This window comes from Vipera berus (assembly GCF_964194415.1).
Source record: "Vipera berus genome assembly, chromosome: 8".
NCBI lineage: Eukaryota > Metazoa > Chordata > Lepidosauria > Squamata > Viperidae > Vipera > Vipera berus.
The window spans coordinates 20,908,673-20,936,266 of record NC_138211.1 but is presented as its reverse complement, the minus strand read 5'-3'; the positions used below and the strand labels follow the sequence as shown (position 1 = coordinate 20,936,266).

At 46.4% G+C, this 27,594-nt stretch overlaps 1 protein-coding gene across 3 annotated transcripts; it reads left to right on the top strand.

The window, feature by feature from the left end:
• The first annotated feature begins 127 nt into the window (after window positions 1-127).
• Window positions 128-26,681, top strand: AP3M2 (adaptor related protein complex 3 subunit mu 2). 3 transcript variants are annotated; one of them, XR_014027216.1, is made up of 10 exons: window positions 128-305; window positions 3,727-4,075; window positions 11,371-11,542; window positions 13,251-13,388; window positions 14,580-14,665; window positions 15,353-15,486; window positions 17,400-17,607; window positions 20,375-20,519; window positions 21,050-22,879; window positions 23,714-26,681. XR_014027216.1 is itself a non-coding variant. In XM_081333739.1 (9 exons), exons 2-9 carry the CDS (start codon window positions 3,803-3,805, stop codon window positions 21,148-21,150), a joined length of 1,257 nt encoding a protein of 418 aa, XP_081189865.1. In that variant the 5' UTR covers window positions 128-305; window positions 3,727-3,802; the 3' UTR covers window positions 21,151-22,895. The 3 variants fall into 3 exon arrangements, 1 of the variants encoding a protein (XP_081189865.1); XM_081333739.1 differs by lacking the exon at window positions 23,714-26,681 and having other exon boundaries at window positions 21,050-22,895; XR_014027217.1 differs by lacking the exon at window positions 128-305 and having other exon boundaries at window positions 3,570-4,075.
• Window positions 26,682-27,594: the final 913 nt, after the last annotated feature.

Genomic DNA, 27,594 nt, shown 5'->3' with positions numbered 1-27,594 from the left:
CTGCCATTCGGGGACGAGGCCGGGACTTGCCGACCAATCGATGGACGGCATTAGGAGGCCCCGCCCTGCCCCAGCGCCACCAGTTCTGTCAATCGGAGCTGTCAAGAACCGGCGACGGCGGCGACACGGAATAGGAGGAAAGTGTGTGTGTGTGGGGGGGGGGGTTGTCCTCTGCTGGCCAATCAACGGCGAGGGTGGGCGGCTTCCGAGGGGTCTATTCCCGCCCCCCCCCATCACGGTTTATTTGAGGAAGCGATGGCTGCGATGCGGAGGCTGTGAATTGGGGTCAGGGGCTCTGGAAGAAGGTAAGCTTAGGGTCTCCTGCCTGACCTGGACCCTCTGGGTTGAGATCCAATTATTTATTTTATTGAGTGTTGATTGCAAGATATTTACCCCTATATTAGCTGAGCTAACATATTGCATACCTGAAATATATATGCACAGATCAATAATAATAAACCTTTATTGTCAAAGTACAACATGTGTACATTGAGATCCGTGGGAATCCCTGGCAAAGAACATGTCGATTTGATCTGAACTCAGAATCTGACTTCCGGAGACACCGGGTCCTGCTTGATAGATTGAGCCAAACTGAATCATTTGCCATGGTTCTTTGAATAAGCCACAAATGATCTGGCTTTGCAGAGCCTGCTTAATAAGCCACAAATGATCTGGCTTTGCAGAGCCTGCTTAATAAGCCACAAATGATCTGGCTTTGCAGAGCCTGCTTAATAAGCCACAAATGATCTGGCTCTGCAGAGCCTGCTTAATAAGCCACAAATGAACTGGCTTTGCAGAGCCTGCTTAATAAGCCACAAATGAACTGGCTTTGCAGAGCCTGCTTAATAAGCCACAAATGATCTGGCTTTGCAGAGCCTGCTTAATAAGCCACAAATGATCTGGCTTTGCAGAGCCTGCTTAATAAGCCACAAATGAACTGGCTTTGCAGAGCCTGCTTAATAAGCCACAAATGATCTGGCTTTGCAGAGCCTGCTTAATAAGCCACAAATGATCTGGCTTTGCAGAGCCTGCTTAATAAGCCACAAATGAACTGGCTACACAGCCTAACAAGCCGCAATAGGGTGGCTTTGCATAATGTGCTAAGCCCTAAATCCTGGTTTATAGAGGCTGAGATGTCCACAGAAACCTCAACAAGCCACATTATGGCTTCATTTAGAGGGCAACGCCAGTTGGAGGATAACTGGGGATGAATGGAAGTGATGGGGGAGAGGGGGGAGGCTGGCCTTCTGGGGATGTCAAAAAGATTCCCTGGAAGGACGAGAGAAAAAAAATATAGGGAGAAGGGGTCTCACATGGGCTTCAGGACAGTCTAAGGTTTGGGAGAAGAGATTTGGCTGAAAGAAACATAGTCTTATTAGCTTCAGATGCATTGTAACAATGAACTCTTGGGGTGGCTGCAGAGAAAGTCTGTGGTGTTCTGGAGCTCTTTGAATTCAGTTTCCCGAAGAGATTTCTGAGGGCCCCCATCTTGCTTTTCCTAGTTGCTTTAAGGCAACACAGGCCGGAACTGTGTTCATGCATTTTAGCAATTCAAAACTGTTCAATACTGATGGAAACAGCCCGGTCTTCATTCCCCACCAGTTGTGTGCACAGCAGTAAATAGTAGGATGTCATCAAAACCACCTGGAGGTAGAAAATTGCTTAATCCTGGTTTCATTATTGATATATTGTCTTTTTCAGTTATGGAAGTTTGGTATAAATGTGGGGAGTCAGGCTCCTAAGGTTGTCCAGCAACTGTAAAAGGAGTTACAATTGGACATTTCGCAGTTCAGGTGTTTTACTAATACTGGGAAGACCCTGGTTCAGATCAACCCTTAACCATGGAAGCTTCTTAGATGACTGGGCCAATGATGGTTGTTGGACCAACCTACCTTACAGGATTGTTGTGTTAAAAATATTGTCCCAGGAATATTATCTTGATCTTCTGGGGCAGGGAATGGAGGATATAAATAACAAACCAAAACAGATTAATCTTCAAAGGGGAATCAGGCTGGTGTTCAGGTGTTGGACCAGAGCAGGCCTCAAGCTATGGAAAGGGACGGGATGATTTTGGGACCAACCTATCCCACAGGATCATTGTCACAAGCACATTGATTTGTGCTTAGATTGTAAGCTGCCCTGAGTCTTCGGAGAAGGGCAGGATATAAATGGGATTAAAAAAAATAGGAAACAAAAGTGTGGCTTCTGCCAGGTTGAGAAACACTGCTGTAGAGTATAGGAATGGGGACAGAGAACACACACTATGATTGCTGGGGAATTCTGGGAGTTGAAGTCCACAAGTCATAAAAGGGCCAAGTTTGAAGACCCCTGGTTTTAACTGAGCCAAGCTATATAGAATAACAACCAACACCTTGATTCGCACCTGGAATCTACTTGGGAGCAAGCACAGCTTGCAAGAGGTGTCATGTGAACGTAATGAGATGCACCCTTAGTAGATAAAATGATTCTGGTATTAGATTTTTTTTAAAAAAATTAATAAAAGGTATGTTTTTCAAGGCTCAAGGTGAGTCCTTGTTTCCCCAACACAGGGCAACAGTGGCTGCTCCTAATGCAGTACAGAATTGCATTTCCCAAGAGCAAGAATGCATTCTGGGATTGGTTATAAATAATGGAAAAGGGGACCGTAAAGAAGTTTAGGTGAGAGGAAGGCATACAAAGCTTGATTTGTAGGTCAAAAGTCATTGCAGGCTTGTGAGCATGTGGTGGTGGTGGTGGGAGCGTTCAAATTTAAAGAAAGAATTGTACCGATAGTCCTTGACTTACGACCACAATTGAGCCCAAGCAAGATAGTTAAGTTTTGTTTCATTTGATGACCTTTCTTGCCACCGTTGTTAAGTGAATTGCTGCAGTTGTGAAGTTAGTAATACGGCTGTTAAGCGATTTCTCCATCGACGCTGCAACAGTCATAAATATGAAGCACTTGCCAAGCACCCAATTTTGATCACATGACTCTGGGATGCTGAAATGGTTGTAAGTGGGAAGTAACAGATATAAGATACTTTTGTCAGTGCTGTTATAACTTCGAATGGTCACTAAACTACAGGCAAAGTCAGAGCACTGCCAAAACTCAGCCTGGGCTCTGATCCAGTGGCCAGTTGATCTACCGCAAGGCCAAAGAACATCCTCAGTAAGGTTCGTTTCTTTGAAATAGGGGCATCTATGGGGGATATCCAAGTAGGCAAGATGGCAGCCAAGACCACATGACCAAAGCCCCACCCACTTTTGTGCATGACCACCATCTTTCCTTCTATTTTTTTTTACATGCCCCTCTTTCTTGGATGCCCCTGTTTTGAAAATCAAAACTTCTACCCCGACGTTCTTGAAGCCATTTCTTAGCTGCAGCTCAGATTCCTTTTGTCTCCAGTTACCTGTCTGGTTACAAGTCCTTAAGGCAAAATCTTACCTGAGAAAAGTCACCAGCACTTCTGCAATGGCTGGCCCCCTTTTTCAAATTTCGCCTTCAATGTTGCAACAGCCGTCAAAATTCTGCAGTGTCTTCCCACATCATCTTCATGTGCTCGTCCCACATTCTTGCTGATGATTGTGTTGGCAGCTATAAATCGGCTCGCACTTCATTCTCTTAGCTTATTGCATGCTCAGATCGGGAGAGGCAGCAAATTCTGATAGCGGTGGAGAACCTTGAGGCGAAAGAACAGACTTGAGAAATCCTACGTGCTTGTGTGTATTTGTGTGTTGATTTTTTAGACTTGAGGAGCCACAGAGCAGTTGATCTCTGGGTTGGCGACTGGGCCTCAGCGGTGGGCCTCCATCTGGACCAGCAATGATTCACAGCCTTTTTCTCATCAACTCCTCTGGAGACATTTTCCTGGAGAAACACTGGAAGAGCGTGATCAGCCGTTCAGTTTGCGACTACTTCTTCGAGGCTCAAGAACGAGCTTCGGAGGCTGAAAATGTGCCCCCGGTGATCTCCACCCCTCACCATTATCTTTTGAGCGTGTATCGACACAAGATCTTCTTCGTGGCCGTGATCCAAACAGAAGTGCCCCCGCTTTTTGTCATTGAGTTTCTTCACCGGGTGGTGGATACGTTTCAGGTAGGTGAAGTATTCTGGCGATTTAGAATTAATGCACAACTGTCTGGGGTTTTTTTGTGGGAGGGGGGATTGTGAAGTGGATGTTTAAAAAGTAGCATGCAGAAGCATGGATAATGAAATTCACAGAGGTGCAAAACGCATGTGTCGAAAGATGACATGGCTAGGAGGAAAGTTAACCATGGCTAGGAGGAGGAGAACACAGGGAAATCACATGATGTCTTGTGATGTAGGATTATGCAGTGTGACTAACAAATGCTTTCTTCTAACATCATTAGGCATAAGAAGTCATTGTTGTAAAAATAACATCGCTGTGAAAAAAGTTATTGGTAGGGAACGATGGTCAGTATTTTTCCCCCAGATTTTGGGCTCCTTAAAAAGGCCTTTCAAGGTCCTGTTCAAAAAATACAGTAATGCTATTAGCATTAGTAATAAATAGTTTTTGTTCAATTGTTGGCAGATTCGTTATCTTGTTAATTTCAATTACTATTGGTTGCAATTAGTTGCTGTATATTGATTCTTTGTTGATTCTTTGTTGATTCTTTGGACTACATTTGGCATTGCAGGATTTGGATACAGCTCATCTAGAGAAAACTAGGATGAGGGGGGTGACATTGATAGCAGCGTTCCAGTATTTGAGGGGCTGTCAGAAAGAGGAGGGGGTCCACTGACTCTCCAAAGCACCTGAAAGCAGGACAAGAAACAATGGATGGAAAGTAATCAAGGAGAGAAGCAACCTGGAATTAAGGAGAAACTTCCTAACAGTGAGGACAATTAACCAGTGGAACAACGTGCCTCCATCCCTGGAGGCTTTTAAGAAGAGAGTGGACAGTCAAAGTCTCAACATATTTTTTGTAATGTGGTGACCAAAACTGAAAGCAGTATTCCAGGTTTGGCCTTACCAAGGCTTTATAAAGCGGTGTTAAAATGTCTGCAGGGTATTTTATTTACAATATTTATCTATTAGAGTTTGTTTATCCCACCTTTATTACTTTTTTTAAGTAACTAAAGGGGGCAAGCATAATACTCCTTCCACTCTTATTTTCCTCACAACAACCCTAGGAGATTGGTTGGGCTGAGAGAGAGTCACTGGCCCAAAGTCACCCAGCTGGCTTTCATGCCTAAGGCAGGGCTAGAACTCACCATCTCCTGCTGATTGTCCCCAAATCAGCCAGTGTTCATGCCTAAGACGGGAGTAAAACCCACAGTCTCGTGATTTCGAGGCCAGCACCTTAACTACAGCAAGAAACTAGTTCAAAAGGTAAACGTCAAGATGGCAGCCATAATGATATGATTGAAGCGGTACCTACATTATATCTTGTTATGCAATTAAAAATGGGCAAACCCTTTTACCATAATATTGTGACTACCATCTTGACTTTTTACCATACTCTGGGGGTGGGGGTGGGTGGGTGTGCTTGCTTTTTATCATTTCGAGAAATGTTGGCTCTATTTCCCCTACTGGAGAAATTCTTGTTTCTCTTCCTGAGCTTCAGGTTCTGTGAGGGGATGGTTAGCTTGTCAGCTTCACCCAGAATTGTTGGACACAACCCAGTGCTGGCTGGGAATTCCAGAAATTGTGGAGTTATACTTGAAACCCGTGGTTTTCCAACTTGGCACCTCTGAATGGTGGTTGGAGAATCCCAGGAGCTGAGGTCCGCACATCTTTAAAAGTTGCCAAATCTGCCAAAACACTCTAAGCCATTACAGTAAAACGCTCTAGGTTGGTAAAATGTTTGCAGACGGTAACGAGTGTGTGACTGCGACAACATCTTAAAACTGAGTTGGGCTACAGCTGTCAGTTAGATTGACACATGCTGTGTCATAAGATAGTTTGCCTGCCTTTTGCTTAGTGCGCTCCAGGGCCTCATTTTGCTTTCCGATCTATGCCCCTTAGCCACTAAACCATATTGGCTGGGTCACAGCACTCTTACCCTAGACCCAGCCATTGTGGCTTATTTAGTAAACCATAATCCGAATGTGAGTCAGTATATGAACCCAGTCCGAGTGTGGTGCTAGGAGTATCCATGGTCCGGGTGTCAAGAAAGTCAAAAATGTGCCCATTTTTAAAGGGTCCACTACGCTGGCTCAGGAATTCTGGGAGTTGAAGTCCACAAGTCATGAAAGAGCCAAGGCTGCCTACCCCTGTACTAACTTATCAAAGCAAGATCCAACCTAGAACTAAGGAAAAATTTCTTGACAGTGAGAACAATTAACCAGTGGAACGGCTTGCCTCCAGAAGTTGTGGGGGCTTTTGTCAGTGAAGATTTTCAAGAAGAGACTGGACAGCCAGTTGACCAGGAGGGTATAAGGTTGTTCTGTACCAGCCTGCTACCGGCCCTGCAGAAAAGGCAGGGACAACCCCTTTACAAGAAGGCAAGAGGCTGGAACTAAGCCTGCCAAATTTATTAACATAAAACAGAGCAAAGAGAGCAAACACGAACCATGAAACAGGAGCTATTCAAACGGTTGCCTTCAGCAAACCAGCCCTCCCACACATTCCCCTTTTAAACAGTTCAAGGCGTGGCTTCTCTCTGCCTCCTTCCGAGGTGCCCCATTGCCTTCCTCTGTTTACTCCTGATTGACTGCCTCCTGCGTCAGGCGTCCTTGAACAGGGCCAGCTGTGGGTCATCTTCATCCACGCTGTCAGGCTCACACAGCTGGATCTGCATAGCGACCAGATGGGAGGGGCCTGGCTGAGGGCTCTGCGAAGCCTCCAGGCTGTTCTCTGCAGGCTCTCCAACACCCCCCTCCTCCTCCTCTGAATCGTCCGACCCAACTGCCGAACCCACAGGCTGACCCTGAATCACAACAAAGGTCAACTGCCTTGAGGCTGGACTAGAAGACCTCCCAAATCCCTTCCAACCCCGTTATAGTGCACTCTTAACCACATAGCAGCAATGGATATCCTCTCCACGTCCTGCACCACCACTGCAGTGGGGCAGCCATTGCTGCAGAAAAATGGTGCTAGAGGTTGATCCTTCCAAGGTTAGTTTTCAGTGGGAGAGAGTGAAGTGCAAGGAAAGAATGAAAACCCTTCCATCCAGTACTGATGCTGATCTGGATTCCCTTCCTGCCCTCCCTTTCAAGAACAGGATGTCGACTTTGAGTTTAATATTTCTTTCTGACAGAGGGAGAGGCAGATGAGGACAACAAAGTGAGATCTGAAATCACATGAAATTTGGCCTTTAATCAGACAGCAATCCCTCGGTCCCGTGATCAGCCAAGCCCTCGCGGAAACCCCAAATGGCTTCTCCATCAGACGTATGCCTTCACCACCTTCCCCAACGTGGCGCTCCGAAGTGGGATGGTGCTACCCAGGCAGTAGGATGATGGGCATCCTGGTCCAGCTTTGGTCTGGATCGGCTGGACTGAACAGGCAGAAACACGTCAAAATCCATAAACAGAGTTGCAAGTAGTCCTCGACGCATGGCCACAATTGAGCCCAAGATTTCTGTTGCTAAGCAAGACAGTTTTTAAGTGAATTTCATCTCGTTTTACCACCTTGCCACAGTTGCTAAGTGAACCACTGCAGCTATAGTTTGTAACCCGGTTATGAAGAGAATCTGGCTTCGCCGTTGACTTTGCTTGTCACAAGGTCGTAAAAGGGGAGCGCGTGACCCCGGGACGCTGCAAGCGTCGTAAATGTGAGTCAGATGCCAGGTGTCCGAATTTCGATCACATGACCAGGGGGATGCTGCAACAGTTCCAAGTGTGGAAAACAGCCATGAGTCACTTTTTTTTAATGCCATTGTAACTTTCGACGGTTACTAAGCGAACTGTGGCAAATCGAGGACTACCTGCACTTTAAATCCGGCTGAATCCTGTGGCCAATCCTGCTTGAAATAGTTGCTTTGTTTGGCAAGGCCAGCCCTGCTTTTATGCTAATCCTCATCCCTGGGCTCACAGTACTTACCTGAAAGTTTGCACCCGGGGTACCTTGTCTTTTGCCAAACAGGCCAATCAAGCCGGGCAAGTTTGAGCCGTTCCATTTTCCCTTACCTGCCTCCCAGGTTGTCTTCTCAACCTGCCGCCTGTGCAGTAGAGCAGGGCTTTTCAGCCTTTTCACCCACTGTACCACTTTTAGAATATGGCAACATCCGAGGACCACCAGTCGCCTAGCAAGGGGTCAAAAACTTGATGACCAAAAAAACAAAAAAGGAAAAAAGTGATGGAAGTACAGGTAGTCCTCGACTTACAACAGTTCGCTTAGTGACTGCTCAAAGTTACAATGGCACTGAAAAAAGTGCCCCCCAAGCCACAGCCGAGCAAGACACCTGCCTGACCACCCAGCGGCACTCTTCCTCCTGTCCGAGGTTTTCATTGTTGTGAGCATTTCTGTTGAGGATTGGCAGCGGGGGTGGGGTGGGGGGTGTTTGGTTTTTATTTCCCCCCCCCCGATCTGCTAGGTGGTTGCAGCAGGTTTTGGTCACTTCACATGACCCTGGGACACTGTGACCGTCATAAATATAAATCAGTTGCCAAGCATCTGAATGTAAATCACAAGACCCTGGAGATGCTGCAACATTCCAGCTGATCGGCGCTTCTTCAGGGCTCAACAGAAGCGCCAGGATCAGCGCTGAGCTCCAGCTGGATCCTGGTGCTGATCCTGGTGCTTCCGCTGAGCCCTGACAGCCCTGCAGCTCCAGCCATCTCTCACTTAGGCTTGTGCCACCGGTTCAACTCATTCCCCTCCCCCGCTACCACTTTTCTAGGATGGTGGCGTACCACCTGCCATGTCCCAATGTACCACAGGTGGTATCCGTACCACTGGTTGAAAAGGCCTGCAGTAGAGTAGAAAAGGGACATTTTTAGAGAGGCATTCGCAGGGAGGGATCAAAAGGTAGATGGTGGATACCTGTATGGTTGATCCCTTCTCCTGTTTGCAAAAAATCTGGACCAGTGTTTCTCAACCTTGGCAACTTGAAGATGTGGGGATTTCAATTCCCAGAATTCCCCAGCCAGCAAAAGCATAGCTGGCTCAGGAATTCTGGGATTTGACATCCACAAGTCATAAAAGAGCCAAGGTGGCCTACCCCTGAGTTAGTACATTTGAAGAAATAAATATGTTTTATGACTGAACGTGCCGACTGTGGCATCCATTTTGCGAAGAGGCAGCTCTCTCATGGCAGCCATTTCAGAAAAGTACCTACCTCATGTTTCATACAGCTCCCACCCACAGAAGACTTCCTGTCTTAGGGGAATGAGATTCCAAGATAAATTTGATTGTTCACATCAAAGTTACAGTCTCTGAGAATTTCAACTTTCCTACTGACAGAAGTATGAATCGTTTGAAACTTCAAGAGTCTGTAGCTCCAAGATATCTTGAGGTAGACCCAGATATGGAGTGGCAACAATTTTCCAGAAATTCAGATGAAACTTTCTCCCAAGACGTGACTAAGTAAAGGGGCAGTTAGGATTTTTGAGGACCTCATGTCCCAGAACTTGCAAAGGCGTTGTATATGGATATATACTATTATTTCCACTAGACTATCCATTATGGATGGATAATCTCTATTTCAAGATGAACTAAACCAGGGGTGTCCAGCCGTGGTAATTTTCAGACTCGTGGATTTCAACTCCCAGAATTCCCCAGCCATCTATGAATTCTCCCAGAATTCTGGGAGTTGAAGTCGACAGTTCTTAAAGTTGCCATCCATGGACACCTCTGAACTAAATGATTGGTGCTTTCCCAAGTCTGACCTTCTCTATAGGAAGAGTTGCAAAAAAGGGAAGACAAGGAGTAGATAGCAAACAGCTTGGATTAGTTTGGAGTTCAATTTTATACATTGACCCAAAGGGTTGGGAGACGAAAAGGCAAGTCATTGGGACATATCTTCATCCTTACTTTGAAGATACCAGTGCTTGAATCTGAGAGCTTCTACATGCAAGGACTCTGCTTCCCACAGAGCTTCAGTCCTTTTCGTTAGTCCACATTAACAGAGGGATGGAATCAAAATCCACGTGAAGTGTTAATGCCACTTTACAATGCACTAGTAAGGCCACACTTGGAATACGGCATCCAGTTTTGGTCACCACGATGCAAAAAAGATGTGGAGGCTCTAGAAAGAGTGCAGAGAAGAGCAGCAAAGATGATGAGGGGCCTGGAGGATAAAAGGACAGATAAAAGAAAAGAAGAAGATACGAAGAACAGTTGCAAGAATTGGATGTGCCTAGTCTAGTGAAAAGAATGACTTAAGTGTGAGATAGCAGTGTTCCAATATTTGAGGAGCGGCCACAAAGAAGAGGAGAGGGTCAACCTATTCTCCCTAGCACCAGAAGGCAGGACAAGAAGCAACGGATGGAAACTCAACAAGGAAGGATCCAATGTAGAACTAAGGAGAAAATTCCTGACAGTGTGAACAATTAACCAGTGGAACTGCTTGCCTCCAGAAGTTGTGGGTGCTCCATCACTGGAGGCTTTTAAGAAGAGAATTGCTTGTCTGGAATGATATCGGGTCTCCAGCTTGGGCAGGGGTTTGGACTAGACCAGGGGTAGGCAACCTCGGCTCTTTTATGACTCATGGACTTCTACTCCCAGAATTCCTGAGTCTGTCTCAGGAATTCTGGGAGTTGAAGTCCACGAGTCATAAAAGAGCCGAGGTTGCCTACCCCTGGACTAGACACTAGGAGACCTCCCAGGCCCCTTCCAACTGTTATTCTATGATGAATTTTCTTGGAGACATATTTTAAATATATTAAACTATCGACATCTGTATTTTAGTTATTTTAAATGTAGATCTCTGCTTTTTTTCCCCCCTTGGGGGTCTTCTCAGGTTTCCCCCTATCCTATCCCCATATAGATAGTTCCTTACAGGCCTATATGAAATTAGATTGAGCTCTTAGTTGTCACTTGGACTCCTTTATTATCCATGTTCCTGGTTTGCAGTTTCTGTTGGAGCTTCCTGATGGTTGTAAAATGAGAAGTGCTGCTTTTGTGGCCTTTTTGAAGCAGGAAACCCACAAAGGGAAGCTTTCTCCATTCCAAATCGTCTTCAGATGAACGGAAGCAGACTCTTTAAATTGTACCTCCATCTGGTCTGATGATGGGATGGGCCACAGTAGTGGTCCCACAGTACAATCCTGCCCCCCCCCACTCCCTCCCGCTTTCTTTTCCGCTGAGGCTGGGCAGGAGGTAATCCTTTCTGAGCCACGGCTCGTGTTCCCTTATTTTGGAGGCCATTTATAATTTGGGTTCTCACCTAATTCCTGGGCACTTAAGGGATCTCTCTTTTCCTGAGGCTGCCGACCCCAAGAATGGAGAACTGCTTAGTTTTGCTTCTTCCCATCCACCCCAGGATTATTTCGGAGTCTGCTCTGAGGCTGTCATCAAGGACAACGTGGTGGTGGTCTATGAAGTGCTTGAGGAGATGCTGGACAATGGCTTCCCCTTGGCAACAGAGTCCAATATTCTGAAGGAGCTGATCAGGCCGCCGACAATCCTCCGGACAGTTGTCAATACAATCACAGGTAGATGGTTGTGACTGGCCTCACATAGTCCATTAGGCTAAAATGGGGTTGGTTGATTTGTGGTTTATGGGGTTAGCTGAATAGCCTACAGTACGTAGTTAGTGTACAGTGAAGTGTTTAGTACAAACTAAACTCCAGGGTCCAGTTTTGCACGGCGTAGAGCAGGGGTAGGCAACCTTGGCTCTTTTATGACTGGTGGACTTCAACTCCCAGAATTCCTGAGCCAGCCATGCTGAGGGGAAAGGGAGAGGTTTCCAAGCTGAGCCATGCTGGCTCAGGAATTCTGGGAGTTGAAGTCCACCAGTCATAAAAGAGCCAAGGTTGCCTACCCCTGCCCTAAACCAGGAATTCTGGGAGTTGAAGTCCACCAGTCATAAAAGAGCCAAGGTTGCCTACCCCTGGCATAGAGTATTACAATGACACAGCCTATGTAGGCTGTGTTCAGTTATCCTACCAAAAACCAGTGCTTTGTTTGATTTTGGGTTAACATGGCAATTATAATGTAGTTAACAAACATGGTTAATCAAATCATAGGTTAATGTGATATGCCTATTTACTTGGGAATAAATTCCATTAGGATTTAACGCTGAGTTAGACTGGCTGATGATGTGGTGTAGGATTGTGCTGAGGACAACCGATTACCCGAAGAGTAAAAATCAGCATTATCCTCTGTAAAATATTTGAATATATATTTTACTGTTGCTTATTCTCAAGGTAGTGTCAGATGTACAACAGCATAGTCAACACTGTTTTATTTTGGGGGAGGATTGCCATTTTAAAGAGATATGGAAACAGGATAAAAAAAAAAGCAAGGAACCCGTAGAAAGCTTTGGAATATCAAACTGCACATTTATATTAGGAAAGGTAAAAGGTAAAGGTTCCCCCGCACATGCGTGCTAGTCGTTTCCGACTCTAGGGGCCGGTGCTCATCTCCGTTTCAAAGCCGAAGAGCCAGCGCTTGTCCGAGGACGTCTCCGTGGTCATGTGGCCGGCATGACTAGACGCCAAAGGCGCACGGAACGCTGTTACCTTCCCACCATAGTGGTCCCTATTTTCCTACTTGCATTTTTACGTGCTTTCGAACTGCTAGGTTGGCAGAAGCTGGGACGAGTAACAGGCGCTCACTCTGTTACGCGGCACTTGGGATTCGACCCACCAAACTGCCGACCTTCTGATCGACAAGCTCAGTGTCCTAACCCACTGAGCCACCGCATCCCTCATATTAGGAAAAGGTCCATGCAAATAAAATTGTAGAAGAGAATATTTGTAGCTTGTGGGGTCCTTGGTGCTCTCTCAGCTTGCTGATTTTCTTCCAGACGTTTCATTACCCAACTGCTAGCACTGATGATGTTACGTAGTTGGGTAAAGAAACGTCTGCAAGTAATCCCCATAAATAAAATTGCTTCTGTTTGGCGTCTAATGTTTCTAAGACAGCAGGCTGGTTGCACAGACCTTCCAACCCCAAAGCATTGCTCTCTTCCTCTGTGTGTGTGTCTGAGAGAGAGAGAGAGAAAGAGTAAGGTTGTAGCCCTGATTCCATGGTGAAAGCCTACCTACTTTTATGTGACTTGTGACACACGTAAAAAGGAGCAGGGCTTTGATTGTTGAGTTGAGTTGTGGCTACCATTTTGTCCTATGTTATTGCTGCAGTTAAACTGACTGGTCTGGCGCCTGTTCTGGCTTCTTCCTCCCTTCTTTGTCTTTCCAGGAAGCACCAATGTGGGAGAGCAGCTCCCCACAGGGCAGCTGTCCGTGGTGCCCTGGCGACGGACCAGTGTGAAGTACACTAACAATGAAGCCTACTTTGATGTGATTGAGGAAATAGACGCCATCATCGACAAATCAGGTATTCCAGCCACGACAAATCAGGTATTCCAGCCACGTCCTTGCTCAAAGACAGCAGCAATCTCGGCATTTGTGGCAAACCACATAGCCTTTGTCCTTTGCTAAGCCAATTTACGCCTGCCTTCTTTTCCCTGGAGCTGACAGAGGGACTGCCCCATGTTCCTGTGCCTCAGGCAGACTAGAACTTAGTGATCTCTACAAAGCATTTTCTTTTCTAGTTTATTTTCCCTAATTAGTTAATGAGTGGTTGCTTTGCCTACAGCTTGGCAAATATAAACTTACTGTCAGGCATGAAGAATCTAGACCAGAGGCCCCCAACCTTTTGGGCACCAGGGCCCTGTTACGTGGAGAGAGATTTTTCCACGGACTGGAAGGGGCCTGGTTTCGTGTTCTGTCTGCATTCCGCAGATGGGGCTTTGCTTGTTCGTGTGGCCCGATTGCTGGCATGCCACGGCCTGGTACCGGTCCACGGCTCGGGGGTCGGGGACCCCTGATCTAGACCACGATCAAGTTCCAGTTAGGAAGATTTATTGGTCATGCCTATTCAAAAAAATCTAGCCAACTAATGGTCAATAGTAAGTTGTCACTAGATATGAGTCAACAGAATTCAAGAGGGGCTGGACTTGGATTGTTTGTGGGAACGTAACGACTCTAGGCTGATGACTTGCTTGACTCCACCCCCGGACTCTGCTTGCTCTTCTTCTAAACTTAACTTTTGAAAAAGGAATACAGGTAAGTCTTCAACTTACAACCACAACTGAGCCCAAAAATTTCCATTGCTAAGTGAGACAGTTGTTAGTAACTGAGATTTGCCCCATTTTACTACCTTTCTTGCTGTCGTTAAGTGAATCATTCCAGTTGTTAAGTTACTAACACGGTTGCAAATTGAAGCTGGCTTCCCCCTTGAGTTTGTTTGTCAGAAAGTCACAAAAGATGGTCACGTGACCCCAGGAGACACTGCCAATGTCATAGTGAGCCAGTTGCCAAGGGTCCAAAGTTTGATCACGTGATTAGGGGGAATGTTGCAACCATTGTAAGTGTGAAAAAAGCCATAAATCATTTTTTCCACTGCTGTTATAAGTTCAAATGGTCACTACGTGAACGGTTATGTGAGGGTTAGAGTGTTTAGACTAGCCCCAATGTCCTTCCTGATCTATGTGAATTATTTTTTGTTTGCTTGTGTGTGTTGCAGGTTCCACAATTACAGCTGAAATCCAAGGGGTGATTGATGCCTGCGTGAAATTGACTGGGATGCCTGACCTCACCCTCTCCTTCATGGTAAAAACGAGAGGGGAAAGATCCCTCTTGCCCGCCAGTTATAACAAATTCCCTTGGCTGCCCTTTCACAGCCAACCATCGTGGAGCCAGTATCCAAAATAGGAAAGCAAGAAAGTCTTCCCACGGGTGGTATGAAGCGGTAAAACCAGAGCACCGGAGTTCTGCTTTGGCCGCCATAAATACATAAAGTTGGTGTAGGTGACTTTGGTTCTTCATCTCTTGGGGGATATTAAGATTCTGCCAGAGTTTATTTCCCGGCCTGCAGAGATGGATAGAAATTAGGAACAAGTCTGGAAGAGAGAGGTGCAACAGCTTTGTTTCAAAATAGGGGAAGGGTCTTGTGGAAGGGAAGGGCGATGAGAAGCGTTTACATCAGGGGTCTTCAAACTTGGCAACTTTAAGACTTGTGGACTTTAACTCCCAGAATTCCTCAGCCAGAGGGCTGGCTGAGGAATTCTGGGAGTTGAAGTCCACAAGTCTTAAAGTTGCCAAGTTTAAAGAACCCCTGGTTTACATCTTTGAAAATGGGGGTTGGGAACCGTGTCAAGGAGAGAAGACCAAAGCACAACATAATGTGGCTATGGCTGAACTGGGCACTTCATAACAAGGGAATGGCAACGTGTTTCTCCACTTTGTTAACTTTTAAGACCTGCGGACTTAAATTCCCTATCCCCCTCCTTCTTTCAGAACCCCAGATTGCTGGATGATGTCAGCTTCCACCCCTGTGTGCGTTTCAAGCGGTGGGAATCCGAACGCATCCTGTCCTTCATCCCCCCTGACGGGAACTTCCGCTTGCTCTCTTACCACGTCAGCGCTCAAAAGTAAGATGGATTCTTCCAGCGTTTTGGACTTTCCCCCCTTTATATAAGGGAACGGAAGATGGAATCGTCCACCAGAGAATTCTACCTTTGGCTTGGTACAAGTATCAGGACTGACGTCACCCCTATCTTCTTGGTACAGTCCATTTGGATGAATGTCCCTAAGATGCTGTAGTGCAGGGGTCCCCAAACTGGGCAAGTTTAAGCCTCGTGGACTTCAACTCCCAGAATTCCTCAGCCAGCCATGTTGGAATTCAAGCCGTTTCTTGAAAGGAAAGGTTTAAGTCGGACAGAAAGGCAAACTCAGACTGGCAGAAGGGCTTTGAATCTGGAAGAGGCGGGATGAATATAGACATATCTAGAATATTGTCACTGCCTTGATTAGATGGTTTCCCACCAAACGGCCACCAACCTCGGCTGGCTGGGGAATTCTGGGAGTTGAAGCCCACAAGTCTTCAAAGTTGCCTGGTTCGGCGACCCCTGCCGTAACGCAATGCTTTCTATCTCAGCAAAGCAGCAAGACAGAGAATACTGCTTTTGTGACATAGCAGAGCTGCCAAGGTTGGTGGGCATTTGGTGGGAAACCGTCCAATCAAGAGAGGGACAATATCTAAGAATGTACATACATCTCACTCCCTCAGGATTAAAGGCCCTTCCGCCACTCTGAATTTGCCCTTTCTTGCCTGGCTTAACCCTTTCTTTTCAGGAAGCTGCTTATCGCCTTTCTGGCCTTCCTCCCCCCCCCAAGCTTTTCTCTTGTGCAGGTGGGCAGGCCTTCTGATTAGAGCATTGGGCCACCTCTGTCGGCCATGTTTGTTTTCTAAGGTAAAAATGGTACTTTGGGAAAAGAAAAATTGTGATGATCGGGGATCCTTGAGGACAGCTTCTTATTCACCTTTCTCTACAGTTGAACAGCAAAATTAAGATGAGGCGGCAGCACCAAGGGAGGTGTCTGTGGAAACATGGATGGCATGGACACCAGGCTGTCTCTGCTACTATGGGAGTTACACCACTTTGGGTACCCAATAGTTTTATGAGAAAAGGATATTTGTAGCTCAGGGTTGAACTGTGGGGTCCTTGGCGCTCTCTGAGCTTGGTGGTTTTCTTGCAGACGTTTCATTACCCAACTAGATAACATCATCAGTGCTTGAAGGGTGTGGGGTTTGCTCTTTGTTTGTATATTAGTGGCTTGCCCTGTCAGTGCCGGTGGGAGTGTTCTTGGTGCCTCCTTGAACCATCAAGCGTAATCAACAACCTAATCAAGGAATCACTAAGAACATTCCCACGAACAAGGACAGGGCATATCACTAGTACAGACATGTCAAACACAAGGCCTGGGGGCCGGATCCGGCCCGTGAAGTGGTTTCATGCGGCCCACAAAGCCATCCTGGAAACAGTGAGGGAACGGCCCCCACTGCCTTGGCCCTGGCCCAGAGACCCTCCTCCTGCCAGAGACCCTCAGATCTGCCCCACTCCTGCCCAGGCCCCCATAGGCACCCTTGATGCAAACGATGTAGAGCTGGCCACGCCCACCCAGTAGGCCATACACAGTCTAGCCACGCCCACCCAGTAGGCCACGCCCACCCTGGCCACACCCACCCGGCCCCCTGAGGGCAACCGCAATGCTGATGCGGCCCTCAATGAAATTGAGTTTGACACCCCTGCACTAGTATATAAACAAACAGTCATCCCACACCCTTTTAGCGTGATGCTGTTACCTAGTTTGGTAATGAAACGTCCACAAGAAAACAGCCAAGTTCAGAGAGCACCAAGGATGCCACAGTTTTGTGAGATGCCAACGGCTCGCCAATCTTCAGGCCACGCTTATTCTTTCCACTTGCTCTTGCTGTGATGCCAACCAGGGATTAGTGGGCTACAACTCCTTTTGCCATGATAATGCTCTTCTTTTTCCGCAGCTTAGTGGCCATCCCCGTCTACGTGAAGCACAACATCAGCTTCCGAGACAGCAGCTCCCTCGGCCGCTTTGAGATCACTGTGGGGCCCAAGCAGACCATGGGAAAGACGGTGGAGGGGGTACTGGTAACCAGCCAGATGCCCAAAGGAGTGCTTAACATGACCCTCACACCTTCACAGGGGACACACACGTTTGATCCTGTCACAAAGGTGAGGAAGTAGAACCCTCACTCTAGTTCTTGGGATGATCTGCTTGTCATCTTTCCCTGTTGTAGGAGAAGGAGTGGCAGGATCTAGTGGCACAGTTAAAAGAGGGATCAGCCTAAAATCCTCACATAGCCACAAGCACCCCCGCTTGAATTCCTTTGACCCGTATCCAAGTAATGTTGACCGTTAGTTGAGAAGATTCCTACGCATAGGCTGTTTAGCAATAAACCAGTTTAACTGGAAGTTTTTTATTAGAGGGGATTGTCCTCTTTAGTGGGATGGCTCAGGGTGTGTGTGTGTAAAGGAAGACATAGCCACAGAGAAGATGTAGTCCTTGACTTACGACTTCAATTGAGCCCAACATTTCCATTACCAAGCAAGACAGCTGTGAAGTGAGTTTTGCCCCATTTAATGACCTTCCTTGCCATAGCTGTTAAGTAAATCACCGCAGTTGTTAACTTAGTAACGTGGTTGTCAAGCGAATCTGGCTTCCCCATTGACTTTGCTTGTCAGAGGCTTGCAAAACGCTTGATCACATGACCCCAGGACGCTGCAACCATCATTAAGGTGAGTCAGTTGTCCAGCATCGGAAAGTAAATCAAATGACCGTGGGGATGCTGCAATGGTCATAAGTATGAAAAATGATCATGTCACTTTTTTCAGTGCCATTCGAATGGTCACTAATGAACTGAACTCATTAAATGAACTCTCCTCGACCACTTTCTACCTCTTCAAGAAGAGGAGATTACAGCCAGATGTTTTAGGTGTTATAGTTTTGTTGTTTGGTATCCTGCCATTCACCACTGGAAAGATGCTGAGATGGATTCCCAGTTCTATAACAACCTTTTTGGGCTCTCCTCCATATTCCAAAGATGAGAGCACTTCGATAGGGCATTTTTGATCCACCACTAGTGCTTATTGGGTTTTTTAAAAAAAATAAATAAATAATAAATTCACATAATGTTAGCCATTTTAATGTGTCCATTGTTTTTGAGACAAGTTTCTGCCAGGATTCTAATCTTACATATAAACAATTAAATCCCCCCCATTCCTTGGAAAACAATGGTGTTGCTTTGCCTTGTCACACCCTGGCTATTATCGATGGCCTTCTCAAGCAATGCTGCAGACCAGACCGTATGATGCCGCCTCTCCATTGAGATAATATCTAAATATTTCCATTGCTCAGCAATAACTAATTTGGCTGCCAGGAGGAATAACAATGAGATTTTTGCCCTGCAATTTCTCATCTTGCCTGTCAAACATACAGTAGGTGGCAAGCCTGACTTTGAAGAGAATGGAACTAATTTGGAGATTATAGATTGAATGTAATTGCCTAAAGCCGCTTATCTAAATTCATTTTAGAGTCCGTCATGGACCGGAGCAAGTTTCCTCTCCTGAGAAAACACAGAGAACTGTGCTAAAAGTTTACTGATTGCCAAATGTCAATGAAATGGGGAGACGAGGACTTACAGATTAATGTTGTTGCTGTTGTTGTTGTTAGTTCCGAAGTAGTGTCCGACCCCTCGTGACCCCATGGACCACGTTCCTCCAGGCCTTCCTGTCCTCTACCATCTTCTGGAGTCCCTTTAGGCTCACGCCTACTGCTTCAGGGACTCCATCCAGCCACCTCCTTCTCTGTCGTCCCCTTCTTCTCTTGCCCTCAACCTTTCCCAGCATGAGGCTCTTCTCCAGTGAGTCCTTCCTTCTCATTAGGTGGCCAAAGTATCTGAGTTTTAGCTTCAGGATCTGGCCTTCTAAAGAGCAGTCAGGGTTGATCTCCTCTAGGACTGACCGGTTTGATCGCCTTGCAGTCCAAGGGACTCATAGGAGTCTTCTCCAGCACCACAGTTCAAAGGCCTCAATTCTCTGGCGCTCAGCCTTTCTTATGGTCCATACAGATGAATAAATATCATCAAATACAGTGGGCTCAAAGCAGCCTCAAAAACGAGAAATGTAATACAAGTAGTCTTCCCCTTACAAACATTCGGATAGTAACCGAAGTTACAACGGCACCGGAAAAAGTGACTTGTGACTGTTTGTCACACTTAGCAACTGTTGCAGCATCCCCAGAGTCACATGATCAAAATTCAGAGAGTTGGCTGATATTTAGGATGGTTACTGTGTCCTCGGGTCATCTGATCTCTTTTGTGACCTTCCGATAAGCAAAGTCAATGTGGAAGCCAGATTCACTTAACAACCGTGATACTAACTTAATAGCTGCAGTGATTCACATAGCAACAGTGATAAAAAGGTCATAAAATGGAGCAAACTCACTTAACAATTGTCTTGCTTAGCAGTGGAAATTTTGGGCACAGTTGTCATCATAAACTGTATAGCATATTTAGTGTCCCAGTTTGGAGAACACTCAAGTAGGTTCAACCAATCTTCTGGCGTCACAAAGCCCAGTTTCTGCTGGTCCTATCAAGCTACGCTGGTTTGTTGCAATCTTTTTTTTTGTAATCTTAATTCTGTAGGATTAAGATTAAGAGCTGTGGTGGCGCAGTGGTTAGAAAGCGGTATTGCAGGCTGACTCTGCTCACTGTCAGGAGTTCGATCCTGACTGGCTCAAGGTTGACTCAGCCTTCCCTCCTTCCAAGGTCGGTACAATGAGGACCCAGATTGTTGGAGGCAACAGGCTGACTCTGTAAAACCGCTTAGAGAGGGCTGTAAAGCACTGTGAAGCGATTATATAAATCTAATTGCTGTTGCTATTGCTATTAATTCACTGTGAACTATCTTGTCATCTCTTTCTCCATCCTTCCCTTGAAAGCTCCTGACGTGGGACGTGGGGAAGATCAACCCTCAGAAGCTGCCCAGTTTGAAGGGGACAATGAGTCTTCAGGCAGGGGCCTCCAAGCCTGATGAGAATCCCACCATTAACCTCCAGTTCAAAATCCAGCAGTTGGCGATCTCTGGTTTGTGATCTTCCAATTCTCTGACTTTTTTTGGGGGGGGGCTTTTATAAAGCAGGGGTCCCCGACCCTCCGGTCCGTGGACTAGTATCGGGCTGCGGCATGCCAGCAACTGGGCCGCACAAGTAAGCAAAGCCCCATAGTTTCATTAAACTCTAGAGCAGGGGTCTCCAACCTTGGCAACAAGTCTTAACTTGTGGACTTCAACTCCCAGAATTGGCTTGCTGGGGAATTCTGGGAGCTGAAGTCCACAAGTCTTAAAGGTGCCAAGGTTGGAGACCCCTGCTCTACAGAAGACCTCGAAAGAAACTTCAGTCCCATATTGTCGGCGTTAAGAGGAATTGTGAGAACTTATTGCGAAGGGTTTCCCTCCTTTGAAGAAGTTCAGAGAAGTTACCCACCCAATTTCTCCGCCACAATTGGCTGAACGTTTTGCAAAACGTTTTGGGGTGAAATTTGTGCCCGGTTTTTACAGCCTCCTCCGTCTTCCCCATTGCTCCGCCTTCACACCTCGTCTTTTCTGCTCGCTCCAGGCCTGAAGGTGAATCGTTTAGACATGTATGGAGAGAAGTACAAGCCTTTCAAAGGAATCAAGTACATGACCAAGGCTGGGAAGTTCCAAGTCCGGACCTAAGACAGCTTCTGCCCAGGAGAAGACGTGCGATTGCTACTCCACCTCTCCTCTCCTCTTCCTCGTGGTTGCTTCTTGATGTGACCCATCTGGATTTCTTCTGAGACAGGCAACTTTTACCCCCAGTTGGGCCAGCCCTTCCTCCTTCTCTAACACTGGAGCTCCCTGATGGCAACCAAGAGCAAAAAGGAGAAGCATTGACTTCTCTTTGGGCTTGCTGGCTTTCAGCTTCAACAGTCTGCTTCTCTCTCCCCCCCCCCCTTTTTTTTTTTTGCTGGCTTCATGGCCGGCTGGAGCTGCAACAAGGGGCGGCCGAATGATCTTCCTGCTTATTGCACGGGATTCTGATTGGAGAAGAGTTCCATGCCCATGTAAGGTCCAGCTGGAGGGAGTCTTTCTCTCCCAACCTGCCTTCGCTCAGCCTGTCTTATTTAACTCTATCGGTGTGGACGAAAACAGGAAAGAGACAGATGCTTTCTTAGAAGGTTGCTGGTGATTTAGAAGAGGCATTTCATTAGCCCAGGGTAAATACACTCAGCCTGGCTGTTGTCTATGGAGGATTTGCAAGCTTGGCGACCGAGCACGAGAAGCCAGTGTGTTCCAGACGTATAGAAGCAAAGGGGAAACAACGACAACAAAAAAACAACACAAGCGTACATGCCGTTAGAACATTAGCATCTGTTGTAGCATTGGCTGCTGAAGAAACGGGCTGCGAGGGTGGGGTTTCCGGGCTGCTGCGTTTCCTCTTGCATGTGCTTGCGTGTTGCATTTCCAGCTGATCTCTGACATGTGTTGCTGCTATACTAATAGATCTGCTTTCCCCGGTCTGGTGCCCCCTGGCTGTGTGGCTGCTGTCCCTTGATCTTCTCCTGCTGAATCAGAGCGGCCGTCCAACAGGGTTTCTCCATACCAGGCTGGGCCACAGGCTGCTGGTCCCTTTTTTTGGATGCAACCTCTCCTGGAGCTTCGGGGTGTTGCTCTTCTGAAGCCTGAGCTAAATCCGAGCTGTGTGTGTGTGTGTGTGTGTTTCCCTTCTGATCTGGACTCAGCCCTGTTTGCATGCTTCCGTTTTGTTCGCTGAGAGGAGAAACTGGAGACAAATCCAAGTAGACATCATTTGGCAGCTCCTTTCTGGAAGACCCTAACCATGCCGTGAAAAACTCCAAACCCAAGGAGGTGAGATCTGCCAGTCAGGTTGGCAAATGCAGAGGGTGTCTGACTGTGCCAAGACACTCTCAGGACTTTGCAACTCTCCCTCTCCTCTCCTCTCCTCCTCCTCCTCCCTCTCCCTTAAAGCGGGTGTGAAGTGGGATGCTGTTTCAGGACAGGAAGAAAATCATGGCCCGGCCATTGCAAGGGGTGTGTGCCTGCCTGCCTACTTGTAGCAGCAGGATTATTTTTTAAAAGCCCAGGCTTTTTAGAAAGCCTGCCTCTGAGACTGGCTGTCATCTTTTATTTGCACTATTTAACCAGGATTTAACCAGATGTAAAATGCATTCTTAATAGATGTTTGTCTGAAGTGTGTCCATTGTTTGCTTTTGTGCATCTTGCGGTCAAAGTTTAGCTCTTTGGCACTTCTCTTTGTGTTATGATCTAAGAACTTTGCAAATCTCCCAGTTCAGCAGCTTCTGGATCTGGGGTTCAAAAAGACTCAAAAGAACATCCACTTGCTTCTCCTGTCCCCAAATCCAGGATCTGATGCACTTTTTCTGACCAACAAATTGTATTCAAGGCGTACTCTTTTGTGTTTTTTTAGGCCTTTGGTTGGAAAAGGGGCAACCAGGCTCTTTCTGAACTTTTGCCACCTTGCTTGCAAACATCTCTCCTCCTATCGTCTCCTCTGCCCAGTGACTCCTGGCTGTGGCTCCTTCCTGCTCTGCTTGGCAAGAGACCTGGGAAGGTGGAGGACATTTCTCAAGAGCAGGATGACATACGCTCTTCTCTGAACATGTGCAGTTAGCAACCTTGACTTATAAGACTGAGGATTCTATCCTGGAACAATGCTGTTGACCTCACTCAACTTTCAGCGACCGCCAGTGATGAGGGATGTTGAGACCTGCAATCCAGTAGGATCTGAAGAGTAGAGATTGGTTCTTGCTGCTTTGAAGCAGCCTGTCTTTTATGACTTCTGGGTGTTGTTTCAACTGAAAGAAATGGTGCCTAGCAAAACATGGAATTTCTGCCTGTCCTAGATCAGGGGATCTACAAGCCTGGCAATTTTAAGACTTGTGGACTTCAACTCCCAGAATTCCTCAGCCAGCCATGCTGAGGAATTCTGGGAACTTGAAGTCCACAGATCTTAAAGCTGCCAAGTTTGGAGACCTCTGTCCTAGATGGAGTATCTAAATCAGGGGTCTTCAAACTTGGCCCTTTTATGACTTGTGGACTTCAACTCCCAGAATTCTCCAGCCAGCCATGCTGAGGAATTCTGGGAACTTTAAGTCCACAGATTTTAAAGCTGCCAAGTTTGGAGACCTCTGTCCTAGATGGAGTATCTAAATCAGGGGTCTTCAAACTTGGCCCTTTTATGACTTGTGGACTTCAACTCCCAGAATTCCTCAGCCAGGCACGCATGCCTGGCTGAGGAATTCTGGGAGTTGAAGTCCACAAGTCATAAAAGGGCCAAGTTTGAAGACCCCTGATCTAAATATATTTAGTTTCCTGAACAGTTAGTGAAACACCTTTTAGGTTTTGTGTCTGAGATCTAATGAAGAGAACTATGGAAGGTGGTTTGGGAGATCATCAGGAAGTCAGTACCAGTGAGAAGAGTTGGGTTGTCCAGGGCTGATTGTGATATAAATGGATTCTGACAATAATCCCAATTTGTGTGCAGAGACAGCCCCTTGCCGGTTCCATTTAAATTAAACGCATGAAAACCGTAAGGGCCAATTCTTTCCAAGCGGTGGTCTCCATCAAAGCAGACTTCTGGAAAAGATCTAGGCCGATTAAAAGCAAAACCTTGACTCTCGATGCTGAGAAAACATCCCACCGGCTGTCTGGGAGGTCTCCAGGAAAGAGGGGAATGTTTTTCCCACTTGACACCTGCCTTGATGCAAAAGATACGGGCTTCAGAGGGAGGATTGCTGGAGACTTTTGAGGATGCACCGTCTCCTTCAGTTCAGCAGATGGAGGTACAAGCCCAAGAGTTAGCGTGCTTTTTTGTGAACAAACCAAGGGGACCTCTGAAGAGAGGCAGCCTTGTTTGAGGAATCCAAACAGCTTTATGGTTCATACCAGAGAGGAGTTCTCTACAGAAGGTCTGTCTTGAGCTGAGAGGCCCATTTCCAAGGAGCCTGCAGATATCCAGATGTGTTCACCACCAAGGCCGGGGACGCAAGTGGCCCTCAGCCTCCATTCTTTCCAATTTCAGTCAAAAGCTCAAGATCTTTCTGTCCCTCCCAGCCGTTTAGATGGACTAATTATTGTAGCTGGTTTTTATTGTCTTTAAAAATTGCTTCTATGTTTAGATGGTTAGCACCTGTCTTGAATGATGCCTGGGGGCCAGAAGGGAGTATGGACTTTGAAATAACAAGCAAAACAAACCTTTAGGCAAGTGTAGGAAATGGAATCAGAACTAATTAGGTCTTCTTCAGACCCGGCAAGACGACTCTTGCTGCAATTTGGAGTTAAATGTCTTGGGTTCAATATATACCGGCATGTCAAGTCTAGTGAAAAGAAGGACAAAGGGAGACAAGATAGCAGCGTTCCAATATTTGAAGGGCTGCCACAAAGAAGAGCGGGGTCAACCAATCACTGGAGACTATTAAGAAGAAGCTGGACAGTCATTTGTCCCGAATGGTATAGCGTCTTCTGCTTGAGCAGGGGATTGGACTAGAAGACCTCCAAGGTCCCTTTCAACTCTGTTATTCTGTCTAATGGATGCATATTTTAGTATGCGCTCCGTGTTTCATCTTGAAAAATCCCAACCTCCTGTAGAAAGTTCGCTCATTGAAAAACCCATTAGATATTCCAGGGAGTTTTCTTTGTCTAGGTTTCTCCATACGTTTTGACCTGCAGTTTCCATCAGCCACAGCCAGGCTGTCCCCAGATATGGTGTATCTGAGTTGTCATGGGATTCTAGTTCCCTAATCTTTCATTAAAGGACAAATGTTGCATTCTGAAGTGTAGAACTCCCCCTAAAGCTCTTTGGTTGAGTTCTGGCGCTGCCAGATTTGGTCTGACGCAACCCCTCATTTCATTTATTGTGCTTCCGTTTCTGCCATTCCTCCAAAGCAACAAACCACAGAGCACATGACATTCCCCTGGTGTGGATTCTTCTCTCAACGAAATAAATGGGGTTGCATTTGCAAAAACCCCTGGACCATATTGCAGTGAACCAGGCAAGTGAGTGCAGTTAGCCGATTGTTTAGGGCAGGGATGTCCAGCCTTGTCCACTTAAAAATTTCTGGACTTCAACTCCCAAGATTCCCAGATAGTCCACAGATCTTCAAGTGGCCGAAGTTGAACACCCCTGCTTTAGGGCAAAACCAGAAACTTAAGTAAATGGAATAAACATGATTCAGATAAACCTGTCATAAGAACACGGCCAATATGTAACAAGACAGAGACACAGGCTAAAGGGAACTTCAAGCCATCAGAGGTGTTGGGCGTTGAATGTGTGTATCCTCTGCTCCCTGATTCATCTTAACTTGGCAACTTGAACTTTTCTGCCTTGGCCTTAACCAGCTTCCTTTAAGCTATGCCTATCTACTTGATCTAAGCTGTATTTTTTCCTTCTTTCTAATCATTATTCTTACTTTGGTATACTGGACATCAGCTGTTGCCTTTTTGCAGTTGCTTCTCAATCCCATGCTTCAACCAGAGTCCTCCTCAAGAGAAAGCTCTTCCCTCTGGTTTGCAGCATCTAACCTGACACAGAGATCTTAATCCTGTGGTGGCCCCCAGCATTAACCAGCATTAACCTTCAGTTAACAAATTCCTGACTCAGGAATTCTGGGAGTTGAAGTCCATGAGTCATAAAAGAGCCAAGGTTGCCTACCCCCTGGACTAGACAATGGTCAGATAAGAAACAGCTGGATCTGCAGAATGAATGGGCAAACATCTCAGAAGGAACACACACACACACACACACACACACACACACACACCAGTTTCTTGGACAGTAAAGGTGAGGTGGGGGGAGAGAGATGTACTTTCAGACTTGCAAGATTCTATTCATGTAACCTTACAGTAAACTAGAATTTGCTCCTCGGGGCATGCTGCTTGTCTGGACTACCTTGCAAGGACGACACCAGTCTTGCAATTTGGATGTACACTTCCCCCCGTTTCTCAAAGTCATTCCCACACACCATTACAGCACATGTCTCCTGAGAAAAGCCATTCTGTGAGAAAGGTTGCGCTGTGAGATTTGAAGTGTCCCCAGAGGTCTTCTGGGGTGGAGGGAGAACTGGAACTTGAGTCTTCCAGGTCAATGACACATATTGTGCCGTGTTTAATTTAGAGTTAATGTGTACAAGCCACACCACAGTGGCATGTAAACAATATGTTGATGTCTTTGTTTCAGTCAATTGTGATTAGTTCAATAAACCACAATTGAGTGGTAGCTGAGCATGATGTGCAAATTCTGTGTGAGCTTAAGAGTCGAAGCAGAGCACTTGGCCCTGATGTCACGACCTTGATCTACCTTTGGGTCACATTTCACAATTTGATTCTTCTTTGATCCTGCCTTTGTTCTCACGGCAGAGGAAACCGTTGCAAAATCCAAGGGTATCTTGCAAATATTGGCTGCCAGCAGAGCCACACCAAAGCCACGCAATGATACACCTTTTTGTCCTGTTTATACAAGACAAGCATTACTTACATCTCTGAGGTGTCTTTTTTTTTCCTGCCTGCTTTTGTGAACTGGGTCAAATGAGATGCCTGTTTCTGTTGGTCACGAGGAGAACATCAGCTTTAAAAGCAAGTTTTAAATCTGACGTTCCCCTACCTGTCACATCCAACATGCTCCATGCCCCTTTCTTCCTGCTTCTCATTTTTTTTTCTGGTAGGCTGAACTTTCTTAGGAAGGTTGGTTGGCAGTTTGAAAAGGGAAGTTCAATACATCTGGGGGGCACCAGTTTGAGAAGGTTGAGGTCTCTCTATACTGCACTGGTAAGGCCACTGCTGGAATACTGCATCCAATTCTGGTCACCACAAGATGAAAAAGATGTTGATATTCAACAAAGAGCGCAGAGAAGAGCATCACAGGCAGCAAGAGGCCTGGAGGCTAAATCATACGATAAGAGAGTTAAGGGAATGCCTCTAGCCAAACAAAGAGAAGGATCAGGGATAACGTGGTAAGTCTTCCAATATCTGAGGGGCTGTCCCAGAGAAGTGGGAATCAGCTTGCGCTCCAAACCACCTCAGGGCAGGACAAGAAGCCATGGGTGGAGATCCAATCTGGAACTAAGAAGCAATTTCTTCACAGAATAATTAATCCATGGAACA